We start from the raw sequence: 18,267 nt of genomic DNA on the forward strand, positions 1-18,267 counted from the left end.
AATCAAGCTCATCCAAATTAAATTGAATTATTTAAATTATATTTAGTTTTAATGTATTAATTTTTTTTATAAAAAAAAAGGTCAAAAGAGTTGGAGGGGGGGTGGGAAATTCTCATACAAGACATATATCCTATTATGCCCCATTTAAATTATTTTTGGGGACTAGATGAGAATAAGTTTAAATAATGTAAATTACTTTTGGAGATTAAATGAGAATAAATTTAAATAAGGAGAGAAATCAATTTTAAAAGTTAATGACTTTGTATATGGAACTATCAAAGGGGGTGAATACCTCGTCTTTTGTTCGACTAATCCAAAGATTTCAAATTTTTGTTATATTATAAATTCTTAAATTAATTCAACAATTAATAAATGTATCAAGAATTACAATCATATGATAAGATACATGATTTATGTGAAAAATCATGAGTCAAATACCGTCAAGTTATAGTCCATTAACTTCAAATGATTAGATATACAAATTTATCTGATGATCGCTACTTCTTGAAACTTGTATTTTAGTATTTATACTTAACTTAGTATACACACATCACTATGTACCTTAATAGACTTATCGACACGTTGAGAGATGCAATTCTTTTTCACGAACCAATAGTAAAATTAAATACAATTAGGAACTATGTTCTTTATTAGAGTAATGAGAATGAAGTCGGCATGGGATCAAAGAATTGCCTTCCTAAGTAGAACCTGAAATCAACTTTTGGAAAGATTATCCCAACGGCCACGGAATCCGATAATGCCGACATGGGTGGATCCCATAGAAGCTTGTACCAGAAACAACTGATACTAGAAGTGAGACAGGTGGGATGAGAAAATCCAACCCCATCAATCCAAAAGAGGGCATTAATCCGATCACAAACTACACTAATCCAATGGCAAGATGGGCTGGCAAAATCTGCACCACTCACCCACTCCCCATTCCCATCTGCCCCATCAGGACCAGCTACTATCTCCACACATGCCCCTCATCTCTCTCCATTTGGCCCCCTCCCCATGAAAATCCACTCACGTTCACAACATGGGACCCCTCTGAAATAGACCCCAACCCCACCTCCACGTCTACTATTATTTAGGTTGAATGAATTAAAAATGGTAGGGAAATTATATTACATACGCGGAGAGGTCGACAGTCACAAAACGACACCCTCATCTCCCTACCAGGGCAGGTCTCTGTGCTAATTTTTTGAATTACAAACGCGGATAGTTTGAGAGGGGGAGCCTCCGGGTTAAGATTTGGGGCAGACAAGAGGGGGACATCCCCACGATCTGCTATTTTCTCACGCTTTCTCATCCACACCAGCCAATCATGCCATCAGGTGCAAAGAAGAGAAAAGCTGCTAAGAAAAAGAGGGAAAAGGATGCCCATAAAAACTCTGGTAGTAACGCACAAGGTACTTTGCGTCCTCCTTACTTTCCTTTTCTTTTTGTGGGGGGGAACCCGTCAGGCCAATCATCTATCGACACCCATCTGCTATTGATTTGTGCCCAACGGTTGTTGTTTTGGTTCCTTTGCCCGTTTTGGTTAATGGGTTTTTGTTGATTTCTGTTGCTTTGCTTGATTTTGGTTCATGATAGCCAATCCACACTTACCCATCTGTCACTCTGTTATACTTTTAGATTTTATATTTTTGAAGTTTCCCTGTTTATTTATATATTTGTGAAATTTGCTTGATGGGTATGTATTAGTGTTTCTAGTTTTGCTGAAATCTTGTGATCGAATCGAACTATGTCAGGGAATGGTGATTTGAAAAATCAAGATGACAAGGACAGTGATGGGGCGGAAGTTAGTTCTCCGACATCTCAGGACCAAAATCCATTCGTTGACAGAGAGGAGGAGGTGGAGGACGAGGAAAAGAGGGATGCTCAATCTGTTCAATCATTCGATGATGAGAGCAAATCCGCCGAGCAAACCCCTGATGATGGGAAGGCTACCCAGGAAGCAGAAGGAGAGGGTGTTGTTGAAATTGTGAGAGAATTAAAATCTGAAGAGGTTTCTGAGAGCCAAAAGGTCAGTATTGAGTATGTTGAATCTACCAAGGTGTCAGGTGAGGGAGGCTCTTCTGAGGACAGTGGGAGTTCTAGCAGCAGTAGTTCAGATGATGAGTCTCAAGTCACTAAGAAGAGTTCTGAAGTTGTGGGGTCAGGGAACTTGAAGGTGGAAACATATAATTCGGTTTCAGAAACTGCCCCTGTTGATGATTTGGTTAAGCCAGATTTTACTTTGTCTGAAGGGGTATCTTGTGATACCAAGAGTGCACCAGTAGATGAGGTTTATAATTCAGTTGTGGAGACCGCTTCTGTTGTTGATTCAGTCAAGCCAGAAGTTTCTTCTTCTGAAGTGGTGAATTTGGTTTTGGAAACTACCCCTGTTGGTGATTCAGTTAAGCCATATGCTTCTTTGTCTGAAGAGGTGACTTCTGATGCCAAAGGTGTGCCAGGTGAGGAGGCTTATAAGTCTGCTGTGGAGACTGCTTCCGTTGTTGATTTAGTTAAGCCAGAAATGTCTGTGTCTGGAGAGGTGATTTGTGTTACTGATAGTGCTCCACTTGGGAATTCAGTGGCTGCTGATGTGGTTGAATTAGGATTGAAGGAAAATGAAGAGAAAAAGTTGCCTGCATCAAGTGGAAGTCCTGATGTTTCACCAGTTATGGTGGATTTGGCATCAAAGAAGACTGAGGATAAAGTTTTTCCCTTACCAGATGAGGGTGCAGGGCTATCCTCCACTCTTGTAGGTTCTGAGGTGCTAGAAAATGAGGATGAACCATTGCCATCGTCAGATGCTCCTAGTTTTGAAACTAGTAATGGTGCGGAACATGTTAAAAATTCTGAAGTTCCTGAATGCTCTGAAAAGCAGGTATTGCCCTTAAAGTTGTCTTGCTCGGTACTTGTATTTCTCATGCCACTTTGATTTGTACTGACTGTATAAATGTCCAATTTTTTTGTAAAATGATATACAGCCTCCGGCACCTTCTGCTCCACGAGCAGTGCATAAGACTTCCTGGATGGGTTGCTGTGGGCTGTTCGATGTGCTAACAGGATCCAGTAGATAATTTCAGGTGAGTATAATTTTATGAATGTCAAAATGGATATACCTAACCAGGTATTTGTATTTATTTTTATAACCTTGTGAAACTTTTATGTATTCTATGGTGTTTAATTTAAGACTGGGATATATTTGTTTAAGATTAGCTTTTGGTATAAAAAATAAAAAATAAAACTTTGGATTTGCAATTTGTGATGAGATGTTGCTGTTGGTATGTATTAAAGATACCAAGAGTTTGTGCATCAAGAACAAAGTTAGGTAAGCTTTCCCCTAGCAGCCAACCCCTCTCTGCCCTACTCCCCTAGAAGGGCATAGGCTATGTATATCTTTGCATACCTTTGAACTATATTGGTATGATCGTGGCATTATAGCATGATTTTATCTTGCTACCAATATAGTACTGCTGCATACATTAAAATTTGCTCTTGATGGTTGCATATATGGTCAAGTGCATGTATGGAAAAATAAAGATGTAGGTAAATTAACTTTATGGCTAGCCACTAATAGGATGTTTCTTTTTCCTGTAAATATGGCATCATCTAAGCATACTGGATATCAATTGCAATAAATTGTACTTGCATGGGTCATATACTTAATGGGATTTCTCCAAAGAAGGACTCATAGAGTTTCTCCTTAAGCACCCTAGCAGGGAGGAATATTTCTGCTCTCATCATACTCTAGCACAGAATCCTAGCATGTTGTATAGATGAGGTGTCAAAACTGATGACCAGAAACATGATGGCAAATGTTTCTCATGATAGATATGTTTTTATTTCCTGATCACACATTTGCTTACACAGTCCTGTAGAATGTAATACTTCATTCATTTGAATCATTATTTTATCTCCTTATAACATTAGCTGAACAAGTTGCAGGGATATCATATTGAATAAATTCCTTAGTATCATTTCAGATAATGTTTTATACTATTTATGAGCATATAATATTCCAATTTTAAATGTTCTGATACGGCACCCTACTTCTTATTCAGAAACTTTATGTCATCGTCTGGATGCTCTTACTGATTGTAAGGAATGCCATTTGTTTGATAATACAAATAATTATCATATTATTTTCAGATGGCCAATTAATTCTAGTTGGTAGATGTGTTCTTACTTCTTACTAACGGAAAGTGTTAATTTTCTCAGTTATATTTAAGCTGTGAGATTGATTTCTTTCTTTCTTTACTTTATAATTTTTCATGGATTTGTTGTATTAAAGATTCTGATGATTAAACTTAACTCATGTTTCCACATTTTTATCTTTTAGCTAGATGGTGATTTTTCTCAAAGACATTTTCTATGTTTTTTTTTTTTTTTTTAAACCTCCTAAAAGAATCTCTTACAGAGAGGGGTGTTCAAAGAGCAAAGGAGTTAGGCTGATACTTGTTGTGAGAATCAAACTAATAATCAATTGATACATGGGCATTTACCCCTTTATGTGTCTGCTCTAGTAATCCTACCCTCTGAAATTGAATCCATGAGAATCAAACTAATAATCAATTGATACATGGGCATTTACCCCTTTATGTATGTGCTCTAGTAATCCTACCCTCTGAAATTGAATCCGTGAGAATCGAACTAATAACCAATTGATGCATGGGCATTTACCCACTTACGTATCTGCTCTAGTAATCCTACCCTCTGAATTGAATCCATTGAAGTATCTACTCGGTGTGGCACTGTAGAATGTTTAAAGCAGATGTCAAAGTCTGGATTTTTGTAATGATATGATTTTCCCTCATCTATTGTTGAAGTTCTCGTCCTTTTTCTGTCTTCTTAATATTTGGAGCCTAAGAAATGAAAGTTCCAAGCAAAACTTGCTGTACCTGCCATGCTGGTTCATTGGGAAAACCCACAATTTGCTGTGGTGTATCAGTCAGAAGCCTCTCCATTTTGGGCTAGTTTGCAAGTTTGCATTCATCTAGTCCATTGGGGTTCCTTACTGCAGTTTTATCAGTTTTTTAATTTGAATGGGTTGGAAAGCTGTTAGAATTTTCCACCCTCAAGAATATATTAAATTTAGTTGCCAAGACTCTTCCTCAAAGATGGTGGGTCATGATCGGGAGAAGCATCCAGGTTGGAGTGGCAGGCAGATTCCATTTCCAGCTTCATCTGGCCTCTTCCAAGCTGTAAATGCCTGTTTAGATTTGTAAAAAACTTACTAATTTATGTTAAGAGACACCTTGAATTTGGTTTGTTCTACTAGTAGGACTAGTTGGAATTTGAAATATAAACACTGCCTCTGGTGGCTTGAACCTTTTACACTAAATCATGCTTGACACTGTCTGTGATTTTCTTTTGATGCAGAAACAGAGCATGAGGGGGGCTTCAGTGGACCAGTGAGCTTGTGAAGTATTTTGAATAAGAATCATTTCAAGTATTTCTCTTTGAAGAATAATGGGCCAGAGGTCTGACTAGATGAACAATTACGGCTCTGCAGTAGTTTTAGTATGATGATTGGTAGGCAGCTCAATGCCCCTCACTTTGGCAACAATTTTTCCTTGTTACTTCTGTGGTGGGTGGTTCTTTTTTATCATTGTTACCAAATTTTATGAATGTGTATTGACCTCTCTGCTCGAGGTATATCATCTTGTGTAGGGAAGTTGCATAGCCTAGAACTTACTAGTTTGGATATGAGTTTACTGTTTTACTTGAATGTCGTTCAGCCTCCTGGTGTTACCAGTTGGACTGTCCTTTCTTTGAACTTGAGATTCTTGTGGTTAGAGTACAAAATAATTTAGGACACTCAGAAAAATCGTCTTCTTTTCACATTAACTTTTATTTCTTCAATACAAATCCAAACGTATTACACCAATGACTCCATAATTCACCAATCGCATGCTGGGTTTGTACAACTGTAAATGGAAATGAAATGAACACAAATGAAAAAAAAAAAAGAGGAAGGTAATTGAATCAAACCACACCCACATCATGACAAAAGCTTCAAGGGTTTCTCCTGGCTGTGCTGCCATGAATGGATATTATGTACATCAGTTGAGTGGCCGAAAGGATGATTATAAATGCCTCCATTGTTCTCTGCAAATTACAGCACTCCATCTTTCATATTTTTCTATTCAAAGATAAACACTATGTATCGGAGAAAGACCAGCTATTTTCCATTCTTACCAGTTTGGCGTTCCTGAAGCCGAGACTGATCTCTTTCCAAGCAAAGCTGCACATCATATGTTGTTAGTTAATGATTCTCAACTCTAGATTCAGATAAGCTAAACACTTAATGTTTTTCTTTTTCCTTTTAAAATGGAATTGGAAGTTGAAAATGAACACTTGTGGTGGAGTATTACCCCATGGCAAGCAGAGTGAGTGACCAAGCAATGGTAGCAGCAGAAACAGCAGCAGGCATGCTGTCAAGATGCCACGAGCGAACATGGTTGAGGCCAACTATGGCTGAAGCAGCACCAACTACTCCAGCGATCAAAGCAAACAACACAAAGAATCCGGTGGCCGCGTCTCCCATAGGGAAGTATATAGGTGAGAAATGTGCTGGAAGGTAGAAGTCCGGCCCTGAAGCATCACACAACCTCAACAATCAGCATGCAACGATGTGTGTAAGGTGTGAGGGAGCTGGGAAGAGATATACTTACCAATGATGAAACCATGGTCAATTGCTCTGTTCATAGCCCACCCTCCTATGCCTAAGACTACGCCGTACATGCAGAAATTAAGGACTAAAAGCAGGGATGCTGCAGATTTCAGGGCTGCCATCTTTTCCCTTGGTAGAGCTCAGAAAAAAGACGTGTTGAAAGATGGAGATGGGGGCTTCAAAAGAAGGGCTCAATGCAGGAAAGAGGGTGGAGGTGCTTGTGTTTTGTGCAGTATGGGGAGGTTTATATGTAAATGGCCTGTGTGTAGATTTTTCTTTTGGGTTCTTTTCTTGGAAGGCTGTGTTATCCAAAGGGTTTTGTGCGGTTGTAAAGCTGATGCTTTACATTCAAGGCAGGGACAAAACTAGATTCTCAGCAAAGCGCAAAGCTGATATTCTTTGCCAATCTCAGATGTTAATTCACATATCAGACTAGAGAATATCTCTCTTTTAATGTAGGAGACTTTCCTACAAATAGTTTCAAAAAGCTGCCCCAGGGAAAAGCATTTTTCATTCTTCATCCTCTTTAAGAATTCTTCTTTTATAATAAATTCTTTTAGGTTGATTCAATATGGTTAGACGATGGTTCAAAACCACTAACTATTGTGTTAGTGGGTATCAAGTGTCTCTCGTTCTTTCTCACATTTTTACAAGTTCATCTCATCTCATAATCCTTTACCCTTGTAAATTAGAATATTTATAAAAATATTCTTAATAACTTTCCTTATCGTATAAGAAATCTAAAATTACAGTATCATATTAATTTAGAAAATCTTTCATACAATATTCCTTAGGGAGTTTATACTAGGAGATACTAATGAGGAATTTGAGTTAGTTCTCCACTCTAACACCATTGATATTGTGAATAAAACAAAGTCTTTCATCTACGTGACATTACCCATGGCCTTGAATTAGACCATTACCCATTAGCAAGATCGAAGACAGAGAGCCATGGCGGTTTATCGGTTTGTGATAAAGGTAGAGACCAACAGTCCCACCATTATATTTTTGTGAATTGAGTTATAACCTGTTTTTCTGTTCTTTTCTTTGTCTTCTTGTAGAATGATTTAACAGAGGGATCGCCCATTAATGAAGTAGGAGATGGTGCCCTGTCTTTCATGGCAGAGATGAATAAAATTGAACATCTTTATACGGAAGCGTTCGGAGGCTATGGGGCAGCACAGGTGAAGGAACTGAAGAAGTCGGTGGAAGATACAGAGATGATATTAGTAGGTGATTGGAGTGGTGGACACGAAGACAAGAGACGTATCGATCGCATATTTGGTACGTGGGAGACATTGTATCGTGTAAAGGAGCGACTTCGTAATATAAGATCGATTATTGAGCGTCAAAATTTGAGGAGGAGGCGATCTAAGCGCTTGAAGATGGTGACGAAGATGGCGATGTATGGCGGTGGTGTTGCAGCAGCAGCTGCTGTTATCCTTGTCTGCAATTTTGCGAGGAAGAAGAAAGCATGAGCTTGAAAACAATATGAAAAAATGTCGGTCGGTCGGTTGGATGAAATTGAAAAATGGTATAGGGGTTGGATAGCAGAGTGCCTCCATGGCTGGCCGGAATAACTAGAGGGCTTTTTACAAATTACTTAATATTAAATTTTAGCAATTAATTTATTTTCTATTATTTTTTTTAATTTTTTTTTTTTTACTTTCCTTATCATAATTTCTATAGTCATATATATTTTTGGATAATTTCCTTCCTGGTTCTTCTTATTAACTTTTTGAATATTTTATTTTATAAAATAGTAATTATGAGAAATTATTTATAGTATTTTATTATTTTAATCATTTTTTGTATTCATATAATTAGTTCTTAAAATAGCCACCAAAAACTACAAACATTTTTTTTTTCGGTCATTCATAATTATATTTGTATAATGTATAATGAATATAGATTGATATATATTTTATTTAAGTTTATATAATTGATAGATGAGTGAATCAATTGATAGAACATCAAGAGTCTTATTTATAAATAAAGAAGTAAGAAACTTTCATTTGTACGGAAGTGGTGTTACAATTTTTATAACCGGTCCTACTATTATGAAATTTATTCTGTATATAAAATTTATGAGTAACAAAAGAAAATAGAAAAATGTAACCCATGCTATCACATGAATGTATTCAAGTCGGTAAACCACAATTTTTTTTTAATTTGTACCTAATCTTGGTAAATGATGAGTATAACTCGAATTTAAGGTCCATTCTTATAGTGATTGTTTTACTTAAAATAATATATAATGTGATATAATTTTTATTTTAAATATTGAAAAATATTATATATTTTATGTTATTTTTTATTTGTTTCACAAACTATATATACAAAACATAACATATCTTACTTGTGAAGAAAGACATGGTAGTTGTCTCATCAAATATCACATTAGATCTCTCTTAACCACAATTTGTTGTAACTTGTAACAAATTTTGTTAAACTGAAACTTCGTGAAACTTCCTATTTCTTTCTCTTTGTACTTAGTTAAAAGGCTCTATAAGAGTCAAAAAATAGAGACTTGAGGTTAGTAATTTTCTTGGTTCTTTCAAGGGTTTTCTTCCTCTCCAAACACAAATTTCACTTGGTATCAGAGTCATTCCTTTCTTCTCTTCTAAAATGGAAGGCAAACTTAGAACACCGATGAGCTCTATCTTAGTAATCACAAGCATGGAAAATCTTCACATAACAAATTTCTCTTCACCATTTACAACTACATTGAACATAACTCTTTCAATCAAACTTGACTGTGACAACTATCTATTGTGGAGGTCTCAAGTCTTGCTTGCAGTTCGAGGCCACATAGTCGGTGGATACCTATTCGACACAAATACTTATCTACCAGAGTTTCTTGATATTTAAGATACATCTAGAAATAAAATTCGAAATCTAAATCCAACATAGGAGTAGTGGAATAAAGAGGATTAATTGTTACTAAGTTGGCTACTCTCATCTCTATCAACAAGAAGTCTTGGCCAAGTGATTTGATGCACAATTTCACATGAGCTTTGGACCGCTTTGGATTATATGTATTCATCACGTTCTAAAGCAAAATTATTGTAACGGAAGATACAGTTACAAATCTTAAAGAAAGGTTCTCCATAGATGAATGACTATTTTGCAAAAATGGAAAGTATAGTCGATCAATGTGTGGTTGTTGGTAATCTTGTAAGGAAGATCTTGTACTTTCTATACTTGCTAGACTTGAATCTGAATATGCCCCAATCATACGTAGCATTACAACTCATGGACCAACAAATTAATTTTCTCTTAAGGAGATTCAAGCACTCCTATTGAATTAAGAATGTAAATGTAAGTAACTAAATACTACAATGGAGCTTCAATATGCTTTAGTAAATTTTGTCAAGAAGAATGGTGGAAATTGTGATCATGGAAGAGGAAATTTTAATAATTGAGGAGGACATGATCAAATTTGAAATAATTTAAATTTAAGTACCAATATACAACATCAAATACTTGGTTACCCTTCTACCAAGGTCCTTATACGAGTCTTAAATTTGTGCAATTATTTATTAAATAAAAGTATTGAATTCTGTGCAATTTTAAATATTGAATAATATAATATAAAACTTTTTATTTATAAAATTTAAATATTTTAATAATAAATATTGTTAAACATTAAAAAATATATATATTTTTTAAAATATAAAATATTGGAATGTAGTATGATATAGCTTATTACAAAAATGTATATTTGAATTTGTTGAATGGTAGGTAATAGAATTTGAAAAAAAATAAAAATTAAACAAAAAACCAAATTATGGGAAAAAAAAAAAAAAAACATTTTTATTTCTTTGGTTTTCCGATTCAAACCCTTAGAAAAACCAGAACAGAGTTCGTGGGGACTGTAAAGTAACTGTATTTCTTAATGACCGTTATTCTACAAACGAACTGTGATGCTAATTCAAAATTTCAAACCTTCACTTCTGACTTTCTATATTTCAGGTACTGGTTTCTCAATAACCGTTACAAAATTCTCCAGATACCTCATGGGTAATGCAAATTACACCAAATTCTGTACCTTTTCGTACCAGTCAATGATCACCGATCATCTAAGGAACCAAAGAATAGATGAAGCTCGAACGGTTTTTGATAAAGTATCTTTTCCCGATGTTTATCTGTACACCATGATGATCACGGGTTATGCCCGAAATTACAGATTTGATCATGCATTGCAACTGTTCTACGAAATGCCTGTTAAGGATGTGGTTTCTTGGAATTCCATGATTAAAGGGTGTTTTGATTGTGCTGACTTAACTATGGCTAGAAAGCTTTTCGATGAAATGCCTGAGAGGAGTGTGGTTTCTTGGACAACAATGATAAATGGGTTCTTGCAGTTTGGGAAAATCGAAGTAGCCGAGGGCTTGTTTTATAAGATGCCTTTCAGGGACATTGCCGCATGGAATTCAATGATTTATGGGTATTGTTGTAATGGTAGAGTTGAAGATGGCCTTAGGTTGTTTCAGGAGATGCCCTGTAGGAATGTGATTTCGTGGACTTCCATGATTGGAGGGCTTGATCAGCATGGGAGGAGTGAGGAAGCTTTGGGTCTTTTCCGGCAGATGATGGGCTGTGGAGTAGAAGTAAAACCCACTTCAAGCACTTACTGTTGTGTCATAACAGCTTGTGCCAATGCATCAGCTTTATATCAGGGTGTTCAGATTCATGCTCACGTATTCAAGTTAGGTTACAGTTTTGATGCTTATATATCCGCTGCGCTTATCACATTTTATGCAAACTGCAAGCAAATGGAGGATTCTCTTAGGGTTTTCCATGGAAAATTGCATATGAATGTGGTCATATGGACGGCTCTTGTAACGGGTTATGGTCTGAACTGCAAGCATGAAGATGCCTTGAAGGTTTTTGGTGAGATGATGAGGGAGGGTGTCCTTCCCAATCAATCTTCTTTCACTAGTGCCTTGAATTCATGCTGTGGACTGGAGGCACTTGACTGGGGGAGAGAGATCCATACAGCTGCTGTTAAGTTAGGGTTGGAGACTGATGTGTTTGTGGGTAACTCTCTTATAGTCATGTATTATAGATGTGGCAATCTAAATGATGGAGTTGTCATATTTAAGAGAATCAGCAAGAAGAACATTGTATCATGGAACTCAGTTATTGTTGGGTGTGCACAACATGGCTGTGGCATGTGGGCATTGGCATTCTTCAACCAAATGGTGCGGTCCATGGTAGAACCGGATGAGATCACATTCACTGGGTTGCTTTCTGCTTGCAGCCATTCTGGGATGTCACAGAAGGGGAGATGCCTTTTCAAGTATTTCAGTGAGAATAAGTCTGCAGAGGTGAAGCTTGACCACTATGCATGTATGGTGGATATCCTGGGCCGATCGGGGAAGTTGGAGGAAGCAGAGGAGTTAATTAGGAACATGCCAGTAAAAGCAAATTCCATGGTATGGCTGGTTTTGCTTAGTGCTTGTACGATGCATTCTAAGCTAGAAGTGGCTGAAAGAGCTGCAAAATGCATAATTGACCTGGAACCACATTGCAGCTCTGCATATGTCTTGTTGTCGAATTTATATGCTTCTGCCAGCAGATGGAGTGATGTCTCCAGAATAAGAAGGGAGATGAAACAGAGAGGAATAACAAAACAACCAGGGAGGAGTTGGATTACTATAAAGGGGTGGAGGAATGAATTTCTTTCAGGAGATAGGTCCCACCCTTCAAGTGATAGGATATATCAAAAACTGGAGTGGCTGGGTGGAAAATTGAAGGAACTGGGATATGTTCCTGATCAAAGGTTTGCTCTGCATGATGTTGAGGATGAACAGAAAGAAGTGATGCTGTCTTATCACAGTGAGAGGCTTGCAATTGGATTTGGTCTTATTAGCACTGTAGAGGGCAGTACCATTACAGTGATGAAGAATCTCCGCGTCTGTGGTGATTGCCATTCTGCCATTAAGCTAATAGCAAAGATTGTTAGACGCAAGATCATTGTAAGAGATTCTACCCGCTTTCATCACTTCATGGATGGGAGATGTTCTTGTGGGGATTACTGGTAGCATTAGTGTATGAGATGACTAATCAGTTAAAAGGTGTTAGAGATTTATGGTACATGAGGAGCAGAAACTGGAAAGCTGTGGGCGAAGAGTCCATAGGGGAGGGCTGGTCTGCATTGCTGAATAATGTTTTGGAGTAGCCTTTGTGAACCGGTTCAAGTTTGGAAGGATGTCATTAAGATTCGACTCAAATTATTTATTTATTTATTTTTAGGAACGTAAATATTATAGAGTTTGTAGTTTAGTAAATTATTTTTTTAAGTTTGATTAGGATTAGGAAACTATTAGTTTAAGGTTAATCCATAAGACTTTACATATGATTTCATACAGGATTTAGAGAGAAGAGGAAACAGTAGGAAAAAAGTGAAAGAGAGATAAACAAATGGTGTATTGGATTTTGGGTAGAGAAAAGTTGAGAGAGTTTGAAGTGTGTATTCTTAAAGTTTATTAATAAATTTGATATCTCTTTCCCATGGGTGTAAGTAATTATACCGAATCACATAAATATTTTGTCTTATCTATTTCATTTTATTTTTCCAGTTGCTTTTAGGTGTTGCGATTTTTTCCAACATCTTTTGTGTTAAGGAGACTCTTTAGAGCCCATATAAATAAATATTAAGTTGGGATTTGCAGAGGAAAAATTTTCATATGGAAAAAGATGGGATACTACCACATAATATGTGAGTGTTTTAGTGAAGTTGGTAATTTTCGACAAAAATTCTTGAGTGTGTACACCCAACTCGAGCCTTCCAAATTCTCCCTTAGACTACTTGTCTAATAAAAATCAAAGTGTTGAAAGTGCTAAGAGATTAAGTTTTATAGTTAAGATAGTAGATGGATGAAATTGAATCAACCAGGATTTTCAATTCAATGAATATCTTGGATATTTTTTTAAAGAAAAAACTTCGAAAGTCTTGTTTAGTTTTTTTTTTAACTAAGTATTTTTGTACCTTGTTTCAATATCGATCCAACTTTAATTAGAATTGATCCACCTTTAATTGTATAAATTTTCAAGAATTGGATTGAAGTTTTTCCTTCCCATTTAAATCAAAAATTGATATTTTAGGGTTAAAGGGAGACTCCAATGACCATCACACACTCATCCATTGAGCTTCTCTTCCATTCTATGTGTGGATGTGTTTGTTTCTCAATAGCACCCAACACATTTTAAAGTTAAAAACAATTTTGGATTGGATTTTGTTTCAAAGCATTTATTTGGTTCTTCCATCTATTTTCCCTTGTTATTAAGTTGGACAAAACTCATCTTCTTCTTGTATGGACTTAAGAAGAGGTCATGATTGAGCCTAGTGTAGACTCCAAGTTTGCTTCAGAAGAGGGCTAGTAGTTAAAGTTGAAATATGCTAGTCAAATAATTCAAGAAGAATCAATGGACTTAAGTTAGATAAAACTTTATACTCAATTATTGTTTTTTATAGTGAATGTTTTCAATTGCTTGTAAATATGTGCTTTTTCACCTTTTTGAAAATTTCACATTAAATTATGATTTTATTGTATTACTCTCTCTATCTCTCTTCTTTAATAAATTTCTTGTGTTTATCTTGGCTTAAAAAACTCAAATCTTTTAATGAGTAAATTAGTTGAGAATTTGAGTATTTAATCTTTAAAATAGTTTGATATAATTTCCAACTTCTTTTTTAAAGAAAAAGATATTTGGATTTATATGTAGTGCAATTGAAAGTTATTATAAATCTTAAACGAGAAATGTTGCTACATTTGTATGTTAATTACTTTGTTTAACTTATTAGGAGAGCATCAACGCATCCATTCTTACATGTGATTTGGTTTGATTGTGGAATAGAATTGACAAAGTAAAATAAAAACATTAAATATTTCAAGGTTGTGATTTACATTAAGGGTTATTATCAATTCAAATTGTTGTAAAACATTCATCCTCCTCTAGGTGTAATTCATATCTAAGATTCATATATATATATATAAGCAAACCATGCACTTAAGGCCTGACTCAAATGGTAAAGGGATGAGGAAGGTTTGTGGAAGGTTCTAGATTCAACTTCATTACTCTCATTAATCCTATAGGCTTTAAGGATACTATTTCTATCATCAAAAGTGAGATAATTATCCCACCAACCCTTAAGCTGTCCTGTAAACCCAGCAACAATGGTCTGAGCTACAACATGATCTGGCAGTCTATTGTATATATATATATATATAAAAGATATCATTTAAATAATTTTTCATGTGGATGTAAGATACGAGGAGAAATGATTTAGTTTATTCTGTTGTTAAGAAACATGTCTTACAAAAAAGGTCTAACAAGATTACTACAATCACCTCCTTCACCTTCAGTTAAAGAGTTTGGAGGGAAACCTTCCACCATTACATTCCATAACTAGAATATGGAAAATGCATTCATTCAACTCAATTCTCTTTAGAACATGCAATATTTTCTTCTCATATCTCGGTGACTGGTTGATTTTGACAGAAAATCGTGACCATTTTCTGTCATTGATTCAGGAGATGTCGGTTCTGGAGAGATGTGAGCCATTGATTAATGAAGTATTAAGTATTGCTTCCCTTCCTCATACTCCCATGATCTTCTATCCTTATATATCCAGCTCCAGTCCATGCAATCCATCAAGAATTACAAGGTTAAGTTCCAAATATTGATGGTGGTGCATCATAGACCATGAGGATCAGTCATGCAACATTTCATGTTATCAATGGAATATCAGACATCAAACAGTCCAATAAAAACTATTATCATGCTATTTCATTTGCTAAACCGACCTCCTGAATGCGTGCATAGACAAAGCCACCATCAAGCAACTGTTTTCACGGCATAGCATAGACAACATCAAGTACTTAAAGATAGATCCATACTTTCATTCAAACACTTGGTGAATCAAACAATCAGTAATTAACATTAGTACAACAGATGCAGCCTAGGACAGTTGTGGGGGGTGGTTTCAAAACAGTGTTTTGGGAACCCCTGCTACGCTAGTAAATTGAGTCTTACTATCTTTCCCTGCGATACCAATGTCATTCTCATGCAGGAGTTTAGCAAGTTTGGTACAAAGAGCAAAGTTGCCTATTATTTTAGGACAAAACAGCACATCAGCAACTTGCTACAGATTCCCAGCACAAAAAATAATCTGAGAATGATTTACCTATACTTCCTTGATGAGAAGAACAAAGATCAGAGTATCATTGACTGTCCTGAGGTGATGAACGATTGCCCAAACCACAGCTAGTTGGTCCGTTCTCCCATAAACAAACAAACCATCAAACTTTCAAACATGCTCATATATATCAACACTGGGATACTAGAGAAATATCAGCACCATCTCCTTTTGGACAACTGATTTAATACTGGTCCAAACATCTCAATTGCTCAAAACTTTGTTTTCTAATAAAGGCAAAACAGTCATGCAGAAGCCACAAGGTGAATCCAAGCCTCGAGGAACTTCAACCTCAATTGTTTATATGGCTTCCCTGGATGAAGGCAAGGAGGGCCAAGGAAGAGAGAGAAGCAGGTGAAGAGCATAAAGAAATGTTTTTTTTGTCAACCCAAAATATTAAATAATTTGTTTTTTAAAAGGCAACTATGGGAAGAGACATCCATTCTCAAAAATCCTAAGTAGGGCCACTCCATCTCAAACCTAGCCCTGTTGTGATTACTAGACTATTTGAAAGCAACTTAACAGTCGCCCATTCTGGAGAAATGGAAGCCGGATTCAGGGTTAATCTATGATCCAATTCCAAATTTCAACCAAACACAAAAAGCAATAGGCAAATCATAATGAAAAATCAGTGATTAGATATGTTGGTTTGACAATTCTTGGAAATATCTGTCATAATACTCTAGCAAGAAGGTAATCATATATTAGTCCACTATGATAAAATATCAACAGTCAAACATAATACCTTTGTGAATGGTCTAAATTTCTGTGGCTCATTGCTCAACTCTATTGATGGCTTAAGCAGTACAAAATGGTTATTGCATTGATTCCTACTTTCTTTCTCTTTGTGGTTCACTTTGTATACTTCTAGGGCAGATGGTTATTGCATTCATTCAATCCTTTTTGTGTATAAACAAAATTTGACAGTATGCATACAGATACAATGTGCACCTATTAACACTTTATTACCTAAAAATTGATGAAACATGAATATAGACTGATGGTTTACAGAAAAATGTATAATCTGATTTTCCACCACCGCAGTGAATGTTTTGCCTGTTTAGGTGTCATTTCTCGATTGTTTACCCATCTTCCTTGACTGATAGTTCCCTAGTGTTGGGTTGGGTATAAAGGGTTACCTCCATGAGGCCATGCACCCTTTAGGAGGGACATCACATCCCTATTCATAAAAGACATGCTGAAAAAATGATGGCATAAGTGAACGCTAAGTGAAGTTGCAATAGATATAATGGAGTGGGTAGACATATAGGCAGAAATCTTAGGACACGTTTATCTAAATATCAAATTGAAGAAGATGGCAAACGTCTACTTGACACATAAATCTCCATCACATAACAAAATGATCTTTAACATTTGCCTTGAGAAGATGCTACTCCGAGTAACACTACATTGTTCTCTAGGAATATTCTTTAGAATGCTAGGTCAACTAACAAAATTATAGTAATCAATACATTTCATAGTTTGATAATTTAGCATTCTTTGTTGTCAAAATCACATTATTTTTGAAAGCTTTGTAGGTGTAGTTGAGAGTATCAAAACATGTTATCAGACCAAATTCAAAAGAGACACTCATGAACCAACATATATCTAATGACCCCTCAACAAAACTGAAAACAAACAGCCCAATAAAGTTAAGAACTATCATTTTAGCTCTAGTATAGTTTGGTTGATTGATATGTGATGGAACACATCAAAACGATAAAGGGCATGAAATTGGCAACTATAAGTTATTTTATATCCAGAAGAACCATAAACAGAGAGATTTATAAGTTATGAAGCATTACATTCAAAATTTTCAGTTGATTCAAGCTCAACCATCAGACATCAACACAGATTTAGACAGATGATGAGATTCAAGAAAAAAAAGTCAACATTGTTTGGTTCCAACATCAAGAAATAGAACAGAACATAAACCCCAGCTAAATTCATCAAAATGTTCAATTAGCAACTCCAATTCAAATTCTAGACATAATGGTCAACAAGAAAATCAAAGTAAACCCTAAGTTCCTAACACCAAGTATAGAATCAAGGATGTAGTTTTAAACCCAAACCTTGAGAAGAGTTTTACAAAGACAGTATAACTAATCTGAAGGTATCCTCCAAAATAAGAAGAAAGTAACTCTTTCAGAGAACTCCCAAGAAATTCAAATACTCTCAACAGTCTCCAGATTCTAAGAGAGAGCCCCAAGGAAGCCAAGATTTCCAAAATCAGTTAGTGGAATTTAGAGAAATCAGCCAGTTTGCTTGTGAAGCATATTAAAATCCTGTAATCAAAGGCAGTGCCTACTAGAAGATTGATATTATGCTAATAAAGAAGAGTACAGAAACATGCTCTACACTATGGTAAATGTTTAAATTTACGACTCTCGAG

The 18,267-nt window shown here is 35.8% G+C and overlaps 4 protein-coding genes across 7 annotated transcripts; 3 read left to right on the forward strand and 1 right to left on the reverse strand.

Moving 5' to 3' along the window:
- The first annotated feature begins 900 nt into the window (after positions 1-900).
- On the forward strand, positions 901-5,821 carry LOC100245309 (uncharacterized). Of its 3 annotated transcripts, none has more exons than XR_009466726.1 (4): positions 901-1,412; positions 1,755-2,875; positions 2,979-5,195; positions 5,374-5,821. XR_009466726.1 is itself a non-coding variant. In XM_002271400.5 (4 exons), the coding sequence occupies exons 1-3, from the start codon at positions 1,328-1,330 to the stop codon at positions 3,069-3,071; spliced, it is 1,299 nt and encodes a 432-aa protein (XP_002271436.2). In that variant the 5' UTR covers positions 901-1,327; the 3' UTR covers positions 3,072-3,077; positions 5,374-5,821. The 3 variants fall into 3 exon arrangements, 2 of the variants coding, with proteins under 2 accessions (XP_002271436.2, XP_019078194.1); XM_002271400.5 differs by having other exon boundaries at positions 2,979-3,077; XM_019222649.2 differs by having other exon boundaries at positions 2,979-3,077; positions 5,380-5,821.
- LOC100253821 (membrane protein PM19L) lies at positions 5,803-7,091 on the reverse strand. 2 transcript variants are annotated; one of them, XM_010657315.2, is made up of 5 exons: positions 6,669-6,904; positions 6,369-6,588; positions 6,193-6,238; positions 5,995-6,102; positions 5,803-5,921 (listed from the first exon to the last, which is right to left on the reverse strand). In XM_010657315.2, the coding sequence occupies exons 1-4, from the start codon at positions 6,787-6,789 to the stop codon at positions 6,010-6,012; spliced, it is 480 nt and encodes a 159-aa protein (XP_010655617.1). In that variant the 5' UTR covers positions 6,790-6,904; the 3' UTR covers positions 5,803-5,921; positions 5,995-6,009. The 2 variants fall into 2 exon arrangements, with proteins under 2 accessions (XP_010655617.1, XP_002272619.1); XM_002272583.5 differs by having other exon boundaries at positions 5,803-6,102; positions 6,669-7,091.
- On the forward strand, positions 7,072-8,298 carry LOC104880499 (uncharacterized). The gene is made up of 2 exons (XM_010657316.3): positions 7,072-7,645; positions 7,729-8,298. The coding sequence occupies exons 1-2, from the start codon at positions 7,619-7,621 to the stop codon at positions 8,143-8,145; spliced, it is 444 nt and encodes a 147-aa protein (XP_010655618.1). The 5' UTR covers positions 7,072-7,618; the 3' UTR covers positions 8,146-8,298.
- Positions 8,299-10,495: 2,197 nt separating this feature from the next.
- On the forward strand, positions 10,496-13,200 carry LOC100248722 (pentatricopeptide repeat-containing protein At5g46460, mitochondrial). Its single transcript, XM_002272654.5, has one exon. It carries the CDS (start codon positions 10,594-10,596, stop codon positions 12,715-12,717), a length of 2,124 nt encoding a protein of 707 aa, XP_002272690.3. The 5' UTR covers positions 10,496-10,593; the 3' UTR covers positions 12,718-13,200.
- The last annotated feature ends 5,067 nt before the right edge of the window (positions 13,201-18,267 follow it).

Source organism: Vitis vinifera, chromosome 10 (genome assembly GCF_030704535.1).
Source record: "Vitis vinifera cultivar Pinot Noir 40024 chromosome 10, ASM3070453v1".
Classification (NCBI taxonomy): domain Eukaryota; kingdom Viridiplantae; phylum Streptophyta; class Magnoliopsida; order Vitales; family Vitaceae; genus Vitis; species Vitis vinifera.